This window comes from Vicugna pacos, chromosome 16 (genome assembly GCF_048564905.1).
Source record: "Vicugna pacos chromosome 16, VicPac4, whole genome shotgun sequence".
Classification (NCBI taxonomy): domain Eukaryota; kingdom Metazoa; phylum Chordata; class Mammalia; order Artiodactyla; family Camelidae; genus Vicugna; species Vicugna pacos.
Window position 1 is genome coordinate 10,351,186 of NC_133002.1, and position 14,027 is coordinate 10,365,212.

Here is a 14,027-nt window from a genome sequence, read left to right on the forward strand (position 1 = left end):
ATGGGGCCAGGATGCGGGTGGGACAGCGTGAAACTGGGGAACGAATGGGCCCTCGATGGATGGATTTTAAGTGTTTTTAAACCAGTGAACTCTTTTGCCCATTGAAATGTTCCTCAGGAGGCCAGCTTGCAGAACAGGTGAAAGCGGACGGCTCTGGCTGTAGCAGGTTGGGGGGCCTGGAGCCCCACTTCCTTACTCCACCCCTCCCCTCCCCTAGGCAGCCCCCGAGGGCTCCGGAGCACATCTAAAAAGCCATCGAGGTGGTCCACCAGCCAGACTCCAGGCCCCCCTCCTCCACAGCGCCCCAGCCCCCAGGTTTGCAAAGAACAGAAATCGAGGTGGAGGGCTGGGAGGATGGGCTGGGGGTCTGATACTGGAAGAACACACACCAAAATGTTGCTAAGTGGTTTTCTCCAGATGGTGGGATAATGGGTGATTTTAACTTTCTACTCTCTGTTTTCCAATTTTTCTCTAGCAAACCCCTATTTCTTTTTGTTTAAAACTACTGATGAACATATCAATTGAATAGGCACTACCAGCACATGTCACGTTTACAGTAGATCATTTTCAACCAGCTCCAACCCCCTACTCGGCTAAATGCAAACACTACAGACAAAGCAGAATGAAATGCCCTGCCCTCTGGGAGCTGACAGCAAATGAGGGAATGCAAGAAGGAAGAGAGGTGCTTACGGAAAGGGAAGAATAAATGCAAAACGCGGTGAGTGACTCACCATCTTACATTTGGGTTAAAAGTCCAACTTGACATCACTTGCCAATTCCTCCTCCATTGGTTATTGCCCAAACTTGTGTCAGGGCTGAAAGTATCAAGATGAATCAGATATTCAGCAGGTGCTGTCCAGAATCTCTCAAGTCCCCAGGGTCACATGAGCAAGGCCGGGTCACATGACAAAGACCTAGGTCATATGGCCACGCTCCGTCACAAGACCAAGGGCTGCACACAGCCTAGGCCGGGGTAAGGAGACTCCCAAAGCTAGTCAGCCTCTGGGGCTGCACACACTAGAGATTTTGGAATGAGGAGGGGACGTCCCCGTCCTGCTCCTGCAGCTCAGGCCACTTCGACAGCACATCTGGAGCCCAATCTTGGGGCAGGAAAGCTGCAGAAGGGGGCCCAGCCTGGGGAAGAGCCGGCTTTATGGGACGTGGTGCAAATCCCAGCTGAGCTGTGTTCAGGTCACGGGAGCAGAAGGCAGAGTTGGGATGAATAGAGATGAGGATAGTTTCTGGAGAGTTCCAAATTTCAGCACAACCTAGGAAATGTTGACAACAGTGCAAGAGTGACCCACGCTGGCCTGGAGGCAGAGGCTCTCCTTCAGGAGGCTGTACAAGCGAGGGACGTTAAGTGGTCATTTCACAGGGTTGCTGGCAGAGAATTTTCATCCAGGGCTGGGGGATCTGGGCTGAGCCCCCTCCTGGGACTCCCTAGCCTTTTGTGGGTTGGAAGCCAATCAAGTCAGCCTGGATTCATCTGGCTAAAGAGGCCAAACCCCCAGGGGCCAATTAATCCCCCACAGAGATGCTAGTCCCTTCTAAAGCCTGACTCTGGACCTATCCCACCTCTTGAAAATATGCTGTTGGCCACCCCAAGGGAGCATGGGGAAGCTCCGAGGAGCTGCTCCCTTTGGGGAACGCAGCTCTGATGGAGAGTGTCGCCATCTTGAATCAAGCCAGGGAAAGTTTCAGATGTACAACCATGAAAAACTCTCCGGCCATGGCACAGCAATGCTTGAAGGCCTTGGCATCCCCTGTCCTGGTGACTTTCCTGTAATAAACGCAGACCTCCTCAGACGATCCTCACCCGGTGTCTCAGGCAAACTTCACATCCATCCTGAGATGTTGGGGGCTCTGCCCATTTTACAGATGAGAAAACCGAGGCTTGGAGAGGTTAAGTGATTCATCAGGATATAAGTGAACGGGCTGGGGATTTGAACCCAGGTCACCCAGCCAGGGCTGTCATCCTCCTGAAGCACCACTCCACCATGGTGGTGGGGGTAGGGAAGAAAGGGGTGTTCTTGTCACTCTTGTAAATGCCTCCACAACACAGCCTGCCTGCAGAGCGGTCCCCAGGCAGGGAGGAGAAGGGGGAGAGAGGCTGTTAGGAGAAGCCTGCCTGAACCTTTGGGTCCTATCCTCTAAGGAACCTCCCTCAAGCCTGCCCTCGCCCTGCTTGGAAGTCAGCCTGCAAACAAAGGGACACAACAGCAGACTCCCAGCGGCAGCGCCTTCCAAAGGGACCTGGGCTCCTGCAAAGGGGTGGGGCGGGGCCCTTAAACAAATGAAAAGGTGCTCAACCTTAGAGTTCTAAACTGCAGGAGTGCTCATTGAAACTACTCTAAAACGCCTTTTTTTCCACCTCTCAGAGGAGCAGCTAGCAACACCCAGGTGCCCAGGGTGTGGGAAAAACAGCCCCTCCTCATTCATGGTGGGTGAAAGCAGAAATCAGTAAGTACCACCTCTGTGGAGGGCAGTTCGGCAAGGTCATTCCAAATACAGAATGCCCTTGACCCAGCAACTCCAAGTCCATGTGCAAAATGACATCGCTACAACACTACCCATTGCCACACTCTCTACAATGTAGACAAAAGACAGAAAGCAACGTATATGACCACCAAGAGGTGCTTGGTTCAGTAAACTAGGCCGCAGTGAAATCTGACACACCCAATGCAAAGAGTGATGCCCCTCTGAACGTATTAGATAGAAAAATGTTCCCAATATATTATCATCTGAGCAAAACAAGGTGCAGAGTGGAAGGCTCCCATTTGTGTGGGGTATATATAAAGATACATAAATGAATATTTATGGAGATGTTCATGTATGCATCTTCTAGAATGTTCTAGAAGAATCTAGTCACAGTCGTGGCTTCTGGGGAGAGGAACTGGGTGAGCTGGAGGCTGGAAGAGGGAGACACGCTCATCACCTTTGTGTCTTTAGGATTTTATACCATGTACATCTGCTACCTACTCAAAAGACAGATTAAAAATAAGAATTTTTTCAAAATGCCTGTGGCAGGGTGATTTTTTTTTCTTTTTTCTGAGCTACCAATTTGTATTTTCTCCCAGCTCTGGCTTCTTTGCCTCTGGGGAGCTTTGTGGCATAGCTTCCTGGCTCTTGTTTCCAAAAGCCCTTTTGTTCCCAGGAGAAAAGGATTTGAGGAGACAGAGTTTCCCTCAGACTGAAAAGAGATTCCCACCCCCTGCCCCAGGCTGAGGGGAGGAGAGAGACCTGGGCAGGGATCCCTCGCAACTTGGGGTACCCTCACAACTCCAGGAACATGGAGAATGATTTGGGGGCGGTGCCTGGCCACCCTGTGCCCTGAGGAGCCTGGTCCCTAGGCCAGGTTGCAGACCAGGACAAAAGGAAGTACCAGGCTGGGGCCCAGAGCCCCGCCATGTCCACAAGTGTGGACAGAGTTCCCTGCACACACACGTGCATAAACACCATTCTCCCACCAGGGGAACAAGTGTAGGAAAATGAGGAAAAGAGGCGGCCCTGGAATCACAGAGCAGGTGCTCTGTGAGGGCTGGGAGTGGCCCAGGGCACCTTGCTGTGCCCGGCGGGTTTTCTCAGCCTGTGAGTGAAGGCCTCCTACCAGACACTCCTCCAGTCATGCTGCTCAAGAGCCCTTCTTTTCCTGCTGGAACCCCAACAACTCTCACTGCCCTACAAAGACCTTATCCCATCAGCCCACGCTGTTGTCTCCTCCAGCTTCTGGCTTCCCGCATCCTGACTGAGGCCCCAAGTGGTCTGTCCACAGGCCCTGCTCTCTGCCAACATCTCCCACCACCCACCCCGCACTCTCTGAGCTCAACCACCTCAGCCTTTGACAATTTTCAAACATCCCATTTCCCTTTGACCACAGGGCCTTTGCACTGTCTGTTCCCTATGCCTGGACTCTTCCTCTCACTCTCTCTGCCCAGACAGTTCCTACAGAAACCTCAGTGTTCCTTCCTCCTGGGGGCCTTTCCTTCTTACTCCCCTCCTCCCTAAAGCACCATGGCTCTCTATTTCCTGGGACTAATCCTTATTCTTTAAGTCTTGTGGTTATTTCATTTCTGTCTTCCCCCTCCTCCAATCCCCAGACTGTATGATCCTTAAAGGCTGAAACTGGATTTGTTTTTGCTCCATTTTATCCCCAGAGACTATCAAGGTGCTGGCATATAAAAGAGGCTCATTAAATATTTTTTCAAACAAATGGATGAATGAACTAATAATCTGTTCCTATTTTGCACCCCTATGTGTGTCAGAAGCAGCCCATGTCCCCAGCAAAGCACAGGCAGACTCACACAGATGCATGCTGATCCTCACGTAAATGAATGCACCGATGCACTGACACACACACTAATGCACACACGCAAATGCATGGCACACATTTCCCTACATGTGCACGCACACACACGAACAGACCACACCAAGCATAGGCATATGCACACGCACGCAAGAAAAGTGCTCCCAAGGCGGACGTCTGCCACCCTGAGCTCATTAAAGCCGGCTAAATATAGCCCGTCTGCAGCTGTGCTCAGCAAGCTGCCCACACAGGCCAGGAAAAGACACCCGTTACCAGGCAGAGGAGTGGGGAGGCCAACCATGGGCAGGGGGCTTCACGCACCATGCATGTGGGGGGCTGCTAGAGACACAGGGTAGCCCCTTGGTGGCTGGCCTGGGCGTTCAGAGCTGCTCCTCTGGTCACTGAGCTCAGGCAGTGGGACGTGAAGACAAGTCACATCGCCACGAGAGCATCTTCATCCTCCCTCTCTGTCTCTTTGGGGAAAACACACAGGTTTGTCTGACAGTTATTGTGGTCCAGGAGCCAAGCTCAGTCCAGGACCAGGCACTGGAGTCAGGACACAGCCTGGGACAAGTCGGGTTCAGTTAGTGGCTTAGGGTGGAGGCTCAGTCCGGGGATGAAAATCAAGGGTCTGTCTAGGACCAGGATTGGGATTCAGTCTGGACCACTGTCGGGAACTAGAGGAAATTGAGACTCCCACTCAGCACCCTGTTCTACCAAGCAGGCATGGCCTCAGGCAGACCCTCCCCACGCCTGGGGTGCTGGCTGCTGCCCCCATCCCTGCATCTGACGCCTGGCACTGGCCCTGGGAAAGCCATCTGACGACGACAGGTGTAGGCCACATGCGCGGGTCATGTTGTGCAGCACCCTGACTGGGTCCGACACAGAGCAGCCTGTAGTAAGGCCTCCTGTCCTGGAATCTGCATCCTCCCCCAAGCCCCCGCAGGTGGAGACGAAACAGAAGAAGTTTCTCCAACTTGCACTTTTCTGTACTGTGCACATCCTGGACCCCAAGGTTTGGGGGACATTTAGTGGAGCTGGTTCTTGAAGGGAGTACCTGTGTGACACAGAGGACAATGGGGCACCTCCCCAGGTGAGCAGAGAGGAGAAATGTCAGGAAAATGGGAACTCAGACCAGACATGGGACCAAGCTCTGGAGATGGAGGAGCGTGGAGACCTGGGTTTGAGGTGGAAGGTTTCCGTGGAAGGTTTTTCACCCCTGAGTCTTCACCTTCTCAACATGACGTGGTTGTAATGACTGGAGCCCTCACCAGCATCCAGGTGGGCATGAAGACCAGAGAGAATGGCCTGGACAGTGCCCTGCACACTGCAAAGCTGCTGAGAGGGGAGCGAATGGAACAGAGGGCAGAGGCCAACGGTGCTCGGTCCCACGGGAATCTCTCTGTCCTTCCTACCATCTGCTGCGAAGGGCCTGCTGGTGTCCCCTCCCTGGGGATGGATGGAATGCCCAAGCTTCCCACCTTCCCAGCTTAAGAGAAAACTGTGCTTCCAGTCTGCACACTCCTTCTTGAAGCCAGTGTGGAAAGGAAGGGAGAGCCGGGGGAGAAGGGGCAGGTCGGTTGTGTGGAAGCAGGTCTCATCTGTTATTAGAGAGGAATCACGGGAGGGCATCTGGGGGCCATAAGGACAAGTCTGCCTCCTGTGAAGGTCTCTGTGACACCCTGGAGGAAGAACCAAAGTGGGAGAGGCTGGAGGCAGGGAGGCCAGTGCGGGAGGATGGATCCATCCAGGAGAGAGAAGATGGTGGCCCCAGCCAGAGAAGAGACAGGGGGATGGAGCAGGTGGAGGTGTTGAGAGCTCGCTGGGGTAGAATGGCTGCTCTCGGGGATCTGATCTGACTCTGGAAGGTGGCAGAGAAGGAGAAGTCTAGACAGACCCCTGGTGTCTGGCTTGAGTTTGCAGAAAATGGTGACCTTCACTTGGTACTGAAGAACAGGAGTGAGGTTCAACAGGCAGGTAGTAAATTCCCCGAGTCCTCACGCCCGGCAACATGTCAGGTGTCTCGGAAGCGCTCGGTCAATGTCTGCTGTGCTGTGAAGCAGCCTGAACTCGGCATAACAGCGAGATGTGCAGGCAAAGGAAAGCAGGAGCCAGAGGCAGCCACAGAGGAGCAGAGCGGGCTAGGATGTCAGAGCTAGAAGGGACTTCGAGCACAGACGGGCCGGGAAACTGGCCACAGGCAGGAGCTGAGGCTGCGCAGCAAGTCAGTGGGAGGAGGGACCCAGGTCTCCTGAATCCCTGCATCTCTCCCCCCACACCAGGCCCCCCACGCACTGGCTCCGCAGGGTTCCTCAAGTCTGGTTCCAAACAGCAAGCCCAAGCCAGAGGCAGCAGGCTGCCAGGGCATCTGTGTAGCTGCAGGATGAAGGCTGGGCTGCCTGGCACCACAAAGGAGAAAGGACTCCAGGACACCCCATCCCCAGCCCTTCCACCCAGGGTCACCACAGGTGAGCTTAGAGGCCCACGTTTGTTCTCCCAAACCCTGTGGCCAGCTCAGGAAGGCTCCCTGAGGACTCAGACTTTGTGACAGTGACAACGGAGCCAGTCACAGGACCGGCAGAGCAGCAGAAAGACTGAGCTCCGTGAGATGATGAGATTCAGCCCCACACCTGCACCAGGGGTTCTGAGGCTCATCCCAAAGCCAAGAATAAGCGAGAACCATGAAATGCTTCCTCTGGGGGAGGTGCGGACCTTGGCACCTACGTATATTACCTCTGTGTCCTCAGCCACCCTAGGAAGTAAAGTAGAGAACATTATGGTCATCTTTCCACAACTGAGTAAACCAAGGCCCAGAAATGTTAGGTAACTTGCTCAAAGCAGCACAGAGAGTAAATGAAGGAAGTGGGGGCTTCAAACCCAGGCCTGATACATTTAAAGCTCAGATGCTACAGCAGCAGTGCCAGGCTTTTCTAACTCCTGGTCCAGGGCAATCTGTACCACCTCCCAGCTTGTGTTTAGGGAGGTTTTGAAAACCAAGTGGAAATATTAAATAAGATAATATACACGGAACTGTAACGTCAATGGTGGGGCCCATTGTAAATGTCAGGGGTTGTCATTCTTGTTTTTATTCAGGTTCACAGACTTCGGTTTTGCCAGTTCAGGATAAAAAACAAACAAATCACCATCAACTACCACCATCATTTTATAAAAGAAAAAGTATTTGAATGCCACAATGCGGAGACAGGACAAACTGCGGAGTGAAAAGCCCGTCTCTCAGTTGAATGCATTCAACGTGGTGGGAAAACACATCACAGGCTTGTCCTTTGTCTCGCTGTCAAAAATGTTGGATTTATGCTTGGGAATCACTGGCCTCAGTGACCCTTTCAGCTCCAAAATTCTTCCAGCCATCTACTGTTACTCTTTACTAAATAAGAAAATCCTTAAGAAGGAGAATTGGATGATAACCTTCAGCAATATAATTCTTACTAAAATCTATAACCATGATGTTAAAAAAAGAAGGAAAAAGACTGCCTCTTTTTAAACACGCGTTTTTGGGTTTTTTTCCCCCCATCTAGGTCCAGAAGACACCAAATGTCTAAGCAATTCATTGGTGTTTGTGGAAACGGAGCTGTGGTTTGGCGTTGGGGCAACAGCCCCTTGGCAGGTGGCTGTGGTTTTCGCTTTGAGGCTGCTGTGGTTTTTTTCTTCCCAGGGGCCCAGAAGGAATGATCTGGGCTCTTTTCCTCTCTCACGATCCTAGCGAACATGGTGACGTCCTGTGTTAATCATGGTTTTTGTGTGTGTGTGTTTTTATTACTGAGTTATAATCAGTTTACAGTGTTGTGTCAGTTTCTGGTGTACAGCACAATTTTTCAGTCATACATGAATATACATATAATCATGTTTTTTATTTGATGATGTTTTGACATCTGGAAGGGGAGGCCTAGCTGGCCAAGGAGAGGCTGCCCCTCCCAGGACATGCTAATTCCTAGACAGTATAAACAGCTCACCCCAGAACGCGCTTTTCATACACAGACCAATAAACCCTGGTCCTTAACCCCGACCACCTCCTTTATCTCACTCCCACACACCAGGCCAGTATTCCCCCTGCCCCGCATCACCTCGGGACCAGGTACCCGGGAACTAGAGACCACCCAGAGCCTGCGACCACCCAGGAGCTGACTCCCCTGCCTTGACCTGCCTCCCACCCCACCCCACCGGAAAAACGCAGGTGCCCCTCCTGCGGCTTGGCAGATGGAAGGGCTTGGAGCAAGAACTTAAGAAAAGCTTCAGCCTGGGGACGGGGTGGGCAGAGTGAGCGGAGCCCCTCAAAGCTGTGATCGAAAATCAAAAGAGCAGGACAGAGAAGGAAGAAAAGTTCTGAGCCCACCCTTCCCCAGACAAAGGCATGGACTCCTGTCCCCAACCGCAGCCTGGTGTGACACTCAGTACTGCCAACAGCAAAGATGTCTGGCTCAGACAGAGCCCACCAAGTCCACCTCCCACATCCAGGGCAGGTGCCCTGAGGTCCCTGTGTCAGAATTCGACATCTTTACAAAGTCTCTCCTGGGTCTAATCCTGCACTCGGCGCCCTAAGAAAGCACAGGTGGAGGGAAACTTGGAGAAGCCTGTATCGCACGAAGGACGACAAGGACTTGGGAGTCCCCACACTGCAGACATGGCTCTTAGTGATGGGACATAAGGATCGTGACCCCGGCACAGCCTTAGTTACCATGTCAGGGGCTGGGGTTCCTGGAACCTGATTCACTCAAAAGAGATGGTCTCAGAGACTGAGGAAAGCTTGCTCCCCATTCCTGCTTCCCTCTCTCTCTGCCCACAAGCAGATCACACACGAGGCTTCCCATGGTCCCACCTGCCCTGCTGGGCTTAGCCTCCCAGCCCACCAGCCTCAGGCCCTTAGGCCCCTCCCTCTGGCTCTGACATCCCCTACCCGGATCCCGACCCCGACCCGGAGCTGCATGGAGATCAGTTTCTGCGGCAGAGAGTGGCCCCGGGCGTCTGATCCCACACAGCCCTGAAGACCCTGCCACCTAAGTGGATGAGGGGACCCCAGGCCCAAGGAGCTTGGACCCACCCAAGGGGAAGGAAAGATTCCAGGGGGCCGGGCTTAACTCACGCTGCTTCTCCTGGAGGGTGCTGGCTGTGCACGGCGTGCTCCCTTCTCCTGCAGAAAGAGAAAGAAAGGTGAACAGCCTCCCCCATCACTGCTGGCCAGGCACTGGGAAGACACCTGTGGCCACTTCTGCACCTCCTCTCCAGCTGCCCCCTCTAAGAGCTGGGAGGTGGGCAGAGGGATCCCCAGCCCTTCATACCCTGCCCCACCCCCACCACACTCAGCCCTCTGCTCTTTGTACAAGACAAAGCAGGAGCCTGGATGCCACTGCCTGGGGAGGCATGTCCTGGCCACCTTTTCACCTCCCCCGCCTTCATAAAGCAGCTGCTTCCATGGTGTGGCCCTTTCTCTCCACTTACTGTCTCCTCCGAGGGTCAGCATCCAACATCCTGGCCCTGCAGACAATTGCCAAGTCTCTGCCTCGGGTCCAGCCTCTCTCCTAAGTCCCTGACCCACATCTCCTGCTGCCCCCTGGACGTCCACTCATGGTAACGCGTGCCCACCGTGACCACAGTGAGGGTCCCAGAACTGCCCTCGTCCCAAGACCCAGGGAAGGCACCGCTGTCTCCCCATGCCTGAGAATTGCCCCTGAGCCTTTTCCCTGCCCCGTCCCCACTGTCAATCAGTCACAGAGTGCTGGGGGTCTGCCTCCCTCTCTTCTCATTACTGCCCCCCAGGCCACAAGATCTGGACTCCCCAGTGGAGGGTACTTCTGGGTTGTTCAGTGATGTGTCCCCAGGCCTAGAACAGTGATTCTCAGTCAATATTCACTGAATGAATATATGAAACACACACACACCCCAAATACAGAACTCCATTCCATCGCCCCGGGCTGTTGCAGTATCTCCTTCCTTTTGATGAGAAGCTTTTTTCTATAATTATGGAAGTAATTCACGCTCCTTATGGAAAATTTGGAAAACACCAACCAATATAGAAAAGGAAAAAGATCCTTTATAATCCTATGACTGAGGGGAACTACTGGCCCCACCCGATGTCATTCCTTTCAGGCTTCTTTCCAGATGCATTTTGGGGGCCAACTGAGATCATATCAGCCAACTGTGGGCAGGGACTCGGGTCATTTACCTCTGTATTCCCAACAAATAGATCAATGGTTGGCTCACGAAAGGCATCATAAATGATAAAGAAGCCCAAAATACACTTTCTGTACTTCAAGTCTAAATAAAGCTACAAAATCTCTGCAAACAGCTCTCCAACAGCTATATAATATTCTACTGAGAGGATATATCGTGGCTGACTTTAAAATTATCCCGTTGGCGGAAAGTTTCCAAATTTCACCATTATAATTATCACCGCAATGAGCATCTTTGGAGTTGAAGCTCTTTCTGCACATTTTTTGACTTCCTTAAAATACATGCACAGAAGGAGAATTCTGGGTCAAAGGGGAGGGACATTTTTAAGGCTTCTGATGTTTGTTAAAGCCTGACCGCTCTCCAGAGAGGTGCACAGTCTGATTTACATACTCCGCCGCAGCAGAAGTAAGGGCTGCCCTCAACAGACACTCACCTCCCCGCCGCTTACCTTGGCCCATCGGATTTCTCCGCCTCTGGTTTCACCAGATTGATCTTCCCAAAGCTAGCCTGCCCAGGCCACTCTCCGGCTTCAAGCCCTCCAGTGGCTCCCCGTCATCAAAATCTGAGACTGGCAATCAAGCCTCTCTGTAAAGTGGCCCCTGCCCCCTTCCCCAGCCTTTCCCCACCCCTTCCTGCCTCGCCTCCACCAGGCACATCACTGTTCCTGAATCTACGCTCACAGCCCGACCTGCACACCATGGCCTGTCCTTCTATCTTCTGAGGTCCAGCCTGCTATACCCTGCAGGCTGGGCTGAGAACCAACCCCGCCGCCACCTCTTCCATGAAGGCTCCAATTCTTCCTCCAAGGCCTCAGTTCTCGGAACCTCTGTCCTCCAAGGCCAGCTCTGGGTCCCTGAGGCCAGCACCGGATCAGACACAGTAAAAGCCAGGTCCCTTCCATCTCGAATGGCCCCCTCAAGCCCACCCTACCCTACTGGAAGGCTTAGAAAGGGACCTAAGCCAAACCTCTGGTTTATGGTCAGAACTAGAAAACTCCTTGTAGCCAGAGTAAGGCTGGATTGGAGAGGCAGAATCCCTGGTCCTCAGCTGACCTCAGCCCCCGGGGAGCCCAGTCAGTCAGCAGCTCTGTTCGACTCCCACCCCGCCACTGAGGATCCTCAGGCAAGGGAGCCCCTTGGCATCAGGCATCCTAGCCTAGCTCTGTGGGCCATGTTCTGAGCCTCGATTATACACATCTGTCCAATGGGAGGTCTCACTCTACCCTGCTGAATGGTCCTCCAGCTCTGCCAGGAGAGATGTCCTGGACCTGGGGGCAGCATAAAAGTGGCCAGACCAGAGTCTGGGTAAGTCATGCAGAGGTCATGCCTCCAGCCTGAAAATTCTAGGACACTCTCTTTTGACCTTAACCATGCCAGCAGGACCTGCAGATACCAGGCCTGGCGCCCTCAGCTTCCTGAGCAAGTCTGAGTTAGTACCCTCTCCAAAAATGTGTCCCCAGCTTCCCCAAAGATTCCAGTTCCCTGAGGAAGGTTCCAGGGCACAGAGAGAAGCCGCCTCCAGGCCTCTTCCGGGGGCCCTGAATGCCCTTCCTTGTGTAAAGTTGTCGGTCCCTCCCCTGCAGACTCAAGGGCAGCTCCAACGTGGAAAACTCAACCCCACCCCACCCCCACACCAACAATCCAGGGGCCAATGGACGGCTCCCCTCCATGGGAATGAAACCTTCTCAGATGCCGAGCACGGCATCCATCACCCTGTTCCTGCAGCCCTCTCTCTTCTGGGACTGCCTTCGCGGCCCTTGTCACTTGAATCCTAATCTGTCTCCCACCTCCATGGGATCAGGGCCCCACAGCACTCTCAAAGGCAGAATTAGGGAGTGGAAAGGGCATACAGTTGGAGTTGGGAGGCTGAGATTGCCTTCCAGGCTTCCACTGACTCGCTGTGTGACCTGAGGCAAGTCACTCTCCCTCTCTGGGCCTCATTCCCACAATACAGTATTGCTCTCTAAGGACCCCTACAAAGGACTGAAAGGCTCTGGGTTGTACTGCATTATGGTTAAACACCTGGATAACCACGTACCCTTGGGCAAGGTACTTAACCTCTGTATGCCTCAATCTTCTAATCTACAAAATGGGGATAGTAGTGCTACTCACAGGGTTGTTGTGAATATCAAATGCTTGATATATGCAAAGCCCTTGGCCCAGAGCCCAGCACACAGGAGGCGGTCAGTAAGTGAGGAGCCCTCTTATTATTGCTTCATTTACTTATTTACCCTTTTTTTTTATGGAGGTACTAGATATTGAAACCGGAACCTTAAGCATGCTAAGCACACGCTCTACCACTGAGACATACCCTTCCCACCAAGATCTTGTCTTTTTTGTCTCCATCTTGACTCCAGGTGGAGCCAGGTGGAACAACTCAATGCTTAGTGCTGGGTGCCAGCCCACAGTGCTCCCTGTGCCTGGGGATCATGCCAGAGCCTGTGCCCAAGAGAAGTCCAGGTCGAGAACAGAGGCCTGGGCACCCCGGCAGAGTAGCCGCTGCCAGCAAGACGAGGTGGTCGCAGACTGCTTCCCCGGGTACCAGAGCAGCACTGATGTGGACGGGAGTGAGGAAGACCCCGTGGCAGATGGCAGATGCATAGGTCAGGACCGATAACCAGCATCATGCCTGAGCACCCGCTGAGGCCACGGGGGAGTCAGCTCCTGCCACCCAGCAGGACGGGGGCCTAACATCCAGATTAAAACACTCACTTACAAGACCCTGTCTATCTGCCATGCGCTATGCTAGGGGCCGTGGGGGATGCGGAGTTGGTAAGTCCAGTTGAGATGAGAGAGGAGGAGGGAGAGGTTCACTTGGATGGAGGGACCCTGGGGAAGGTACAGCAGAGCCACAACTTGAGAGCCTTGGGGCAAACAGGGCTTTGACAGGGAGAGAAAGGGGGAGAACATTCCAAGCAGCCAGCAAGACCCTGTCCACGGCACGCTAAGCCCAGGGAACGCAGGTGTCGGGCAGCATGGCCCCAGGCAGGGAGCCCATTTACAGACAAGAAAACTGAGGCCTGGAGCAGCAGAGGGCCTCACTAACTCCTCCAAACCCAATTAGCAGGGCCCAGGGCAAAATAAAATGCATGGACCCTCATTCAAAAAGAAAAGAAAAAGTGCTGTTAAAGGTACTGAAATATGAATACCAGAAATAGGGATACCAGAAGAGTGTAGCCCCAGGCACACAGGCCACCAGCTACTAGGTTCCCCCGGACCCCCATCTGCCGTGGGTCCCAGGCACCGTGCCACGACCGGGACCAGGAAAGCTGGGCCACGCGTCCACCCTTCCCACTGCCTGCTGCCCCGCCGACCCCGGGCAGGCAGGTGACCCCCAGAGCACCGCAGCCCCCACATCCAAGCGCTCTAGGTCCCCAGGTGGGTGGGCGAGAAGCCTGCTGTCTCTGAGTCACTCACCGAATGCACCGCAGCACTGCCAGCCCGGAGCAGAGACAGCTGCTCCGCCCTGAGACAGCGGGGTACACGCCCCTGACCCCAACCCTCCCACACCCAGGTCCCCCACTCGGGGGAGGACAGCA

The 14,027-nt window shown here is 53.7% G+C and overlaps 1 protein-coding gene across 1 annotated transcript in view; it reads right to left on the bottom strand.

The window, feature by feature from the left end:
* The window catches only part of PITPNM3 (PITPNM family member 3), an 83,552-nt gene that overhangs the window by 31,823 nt on the left and 37,702 nt on the right, over positions 1 to 14,027 (bottom strand). The window contains exon 4 of the mRNA XM_072940601.1: positions 9,402 to 9,449. Coding sequence (XP_072796702.1) covers positions 9,402 to 9,449 — 48 coding nt within the window. The remainder of the gene's footprint in view (positions 1 to 9,401; positions 9,450 to 14,027) is intronic.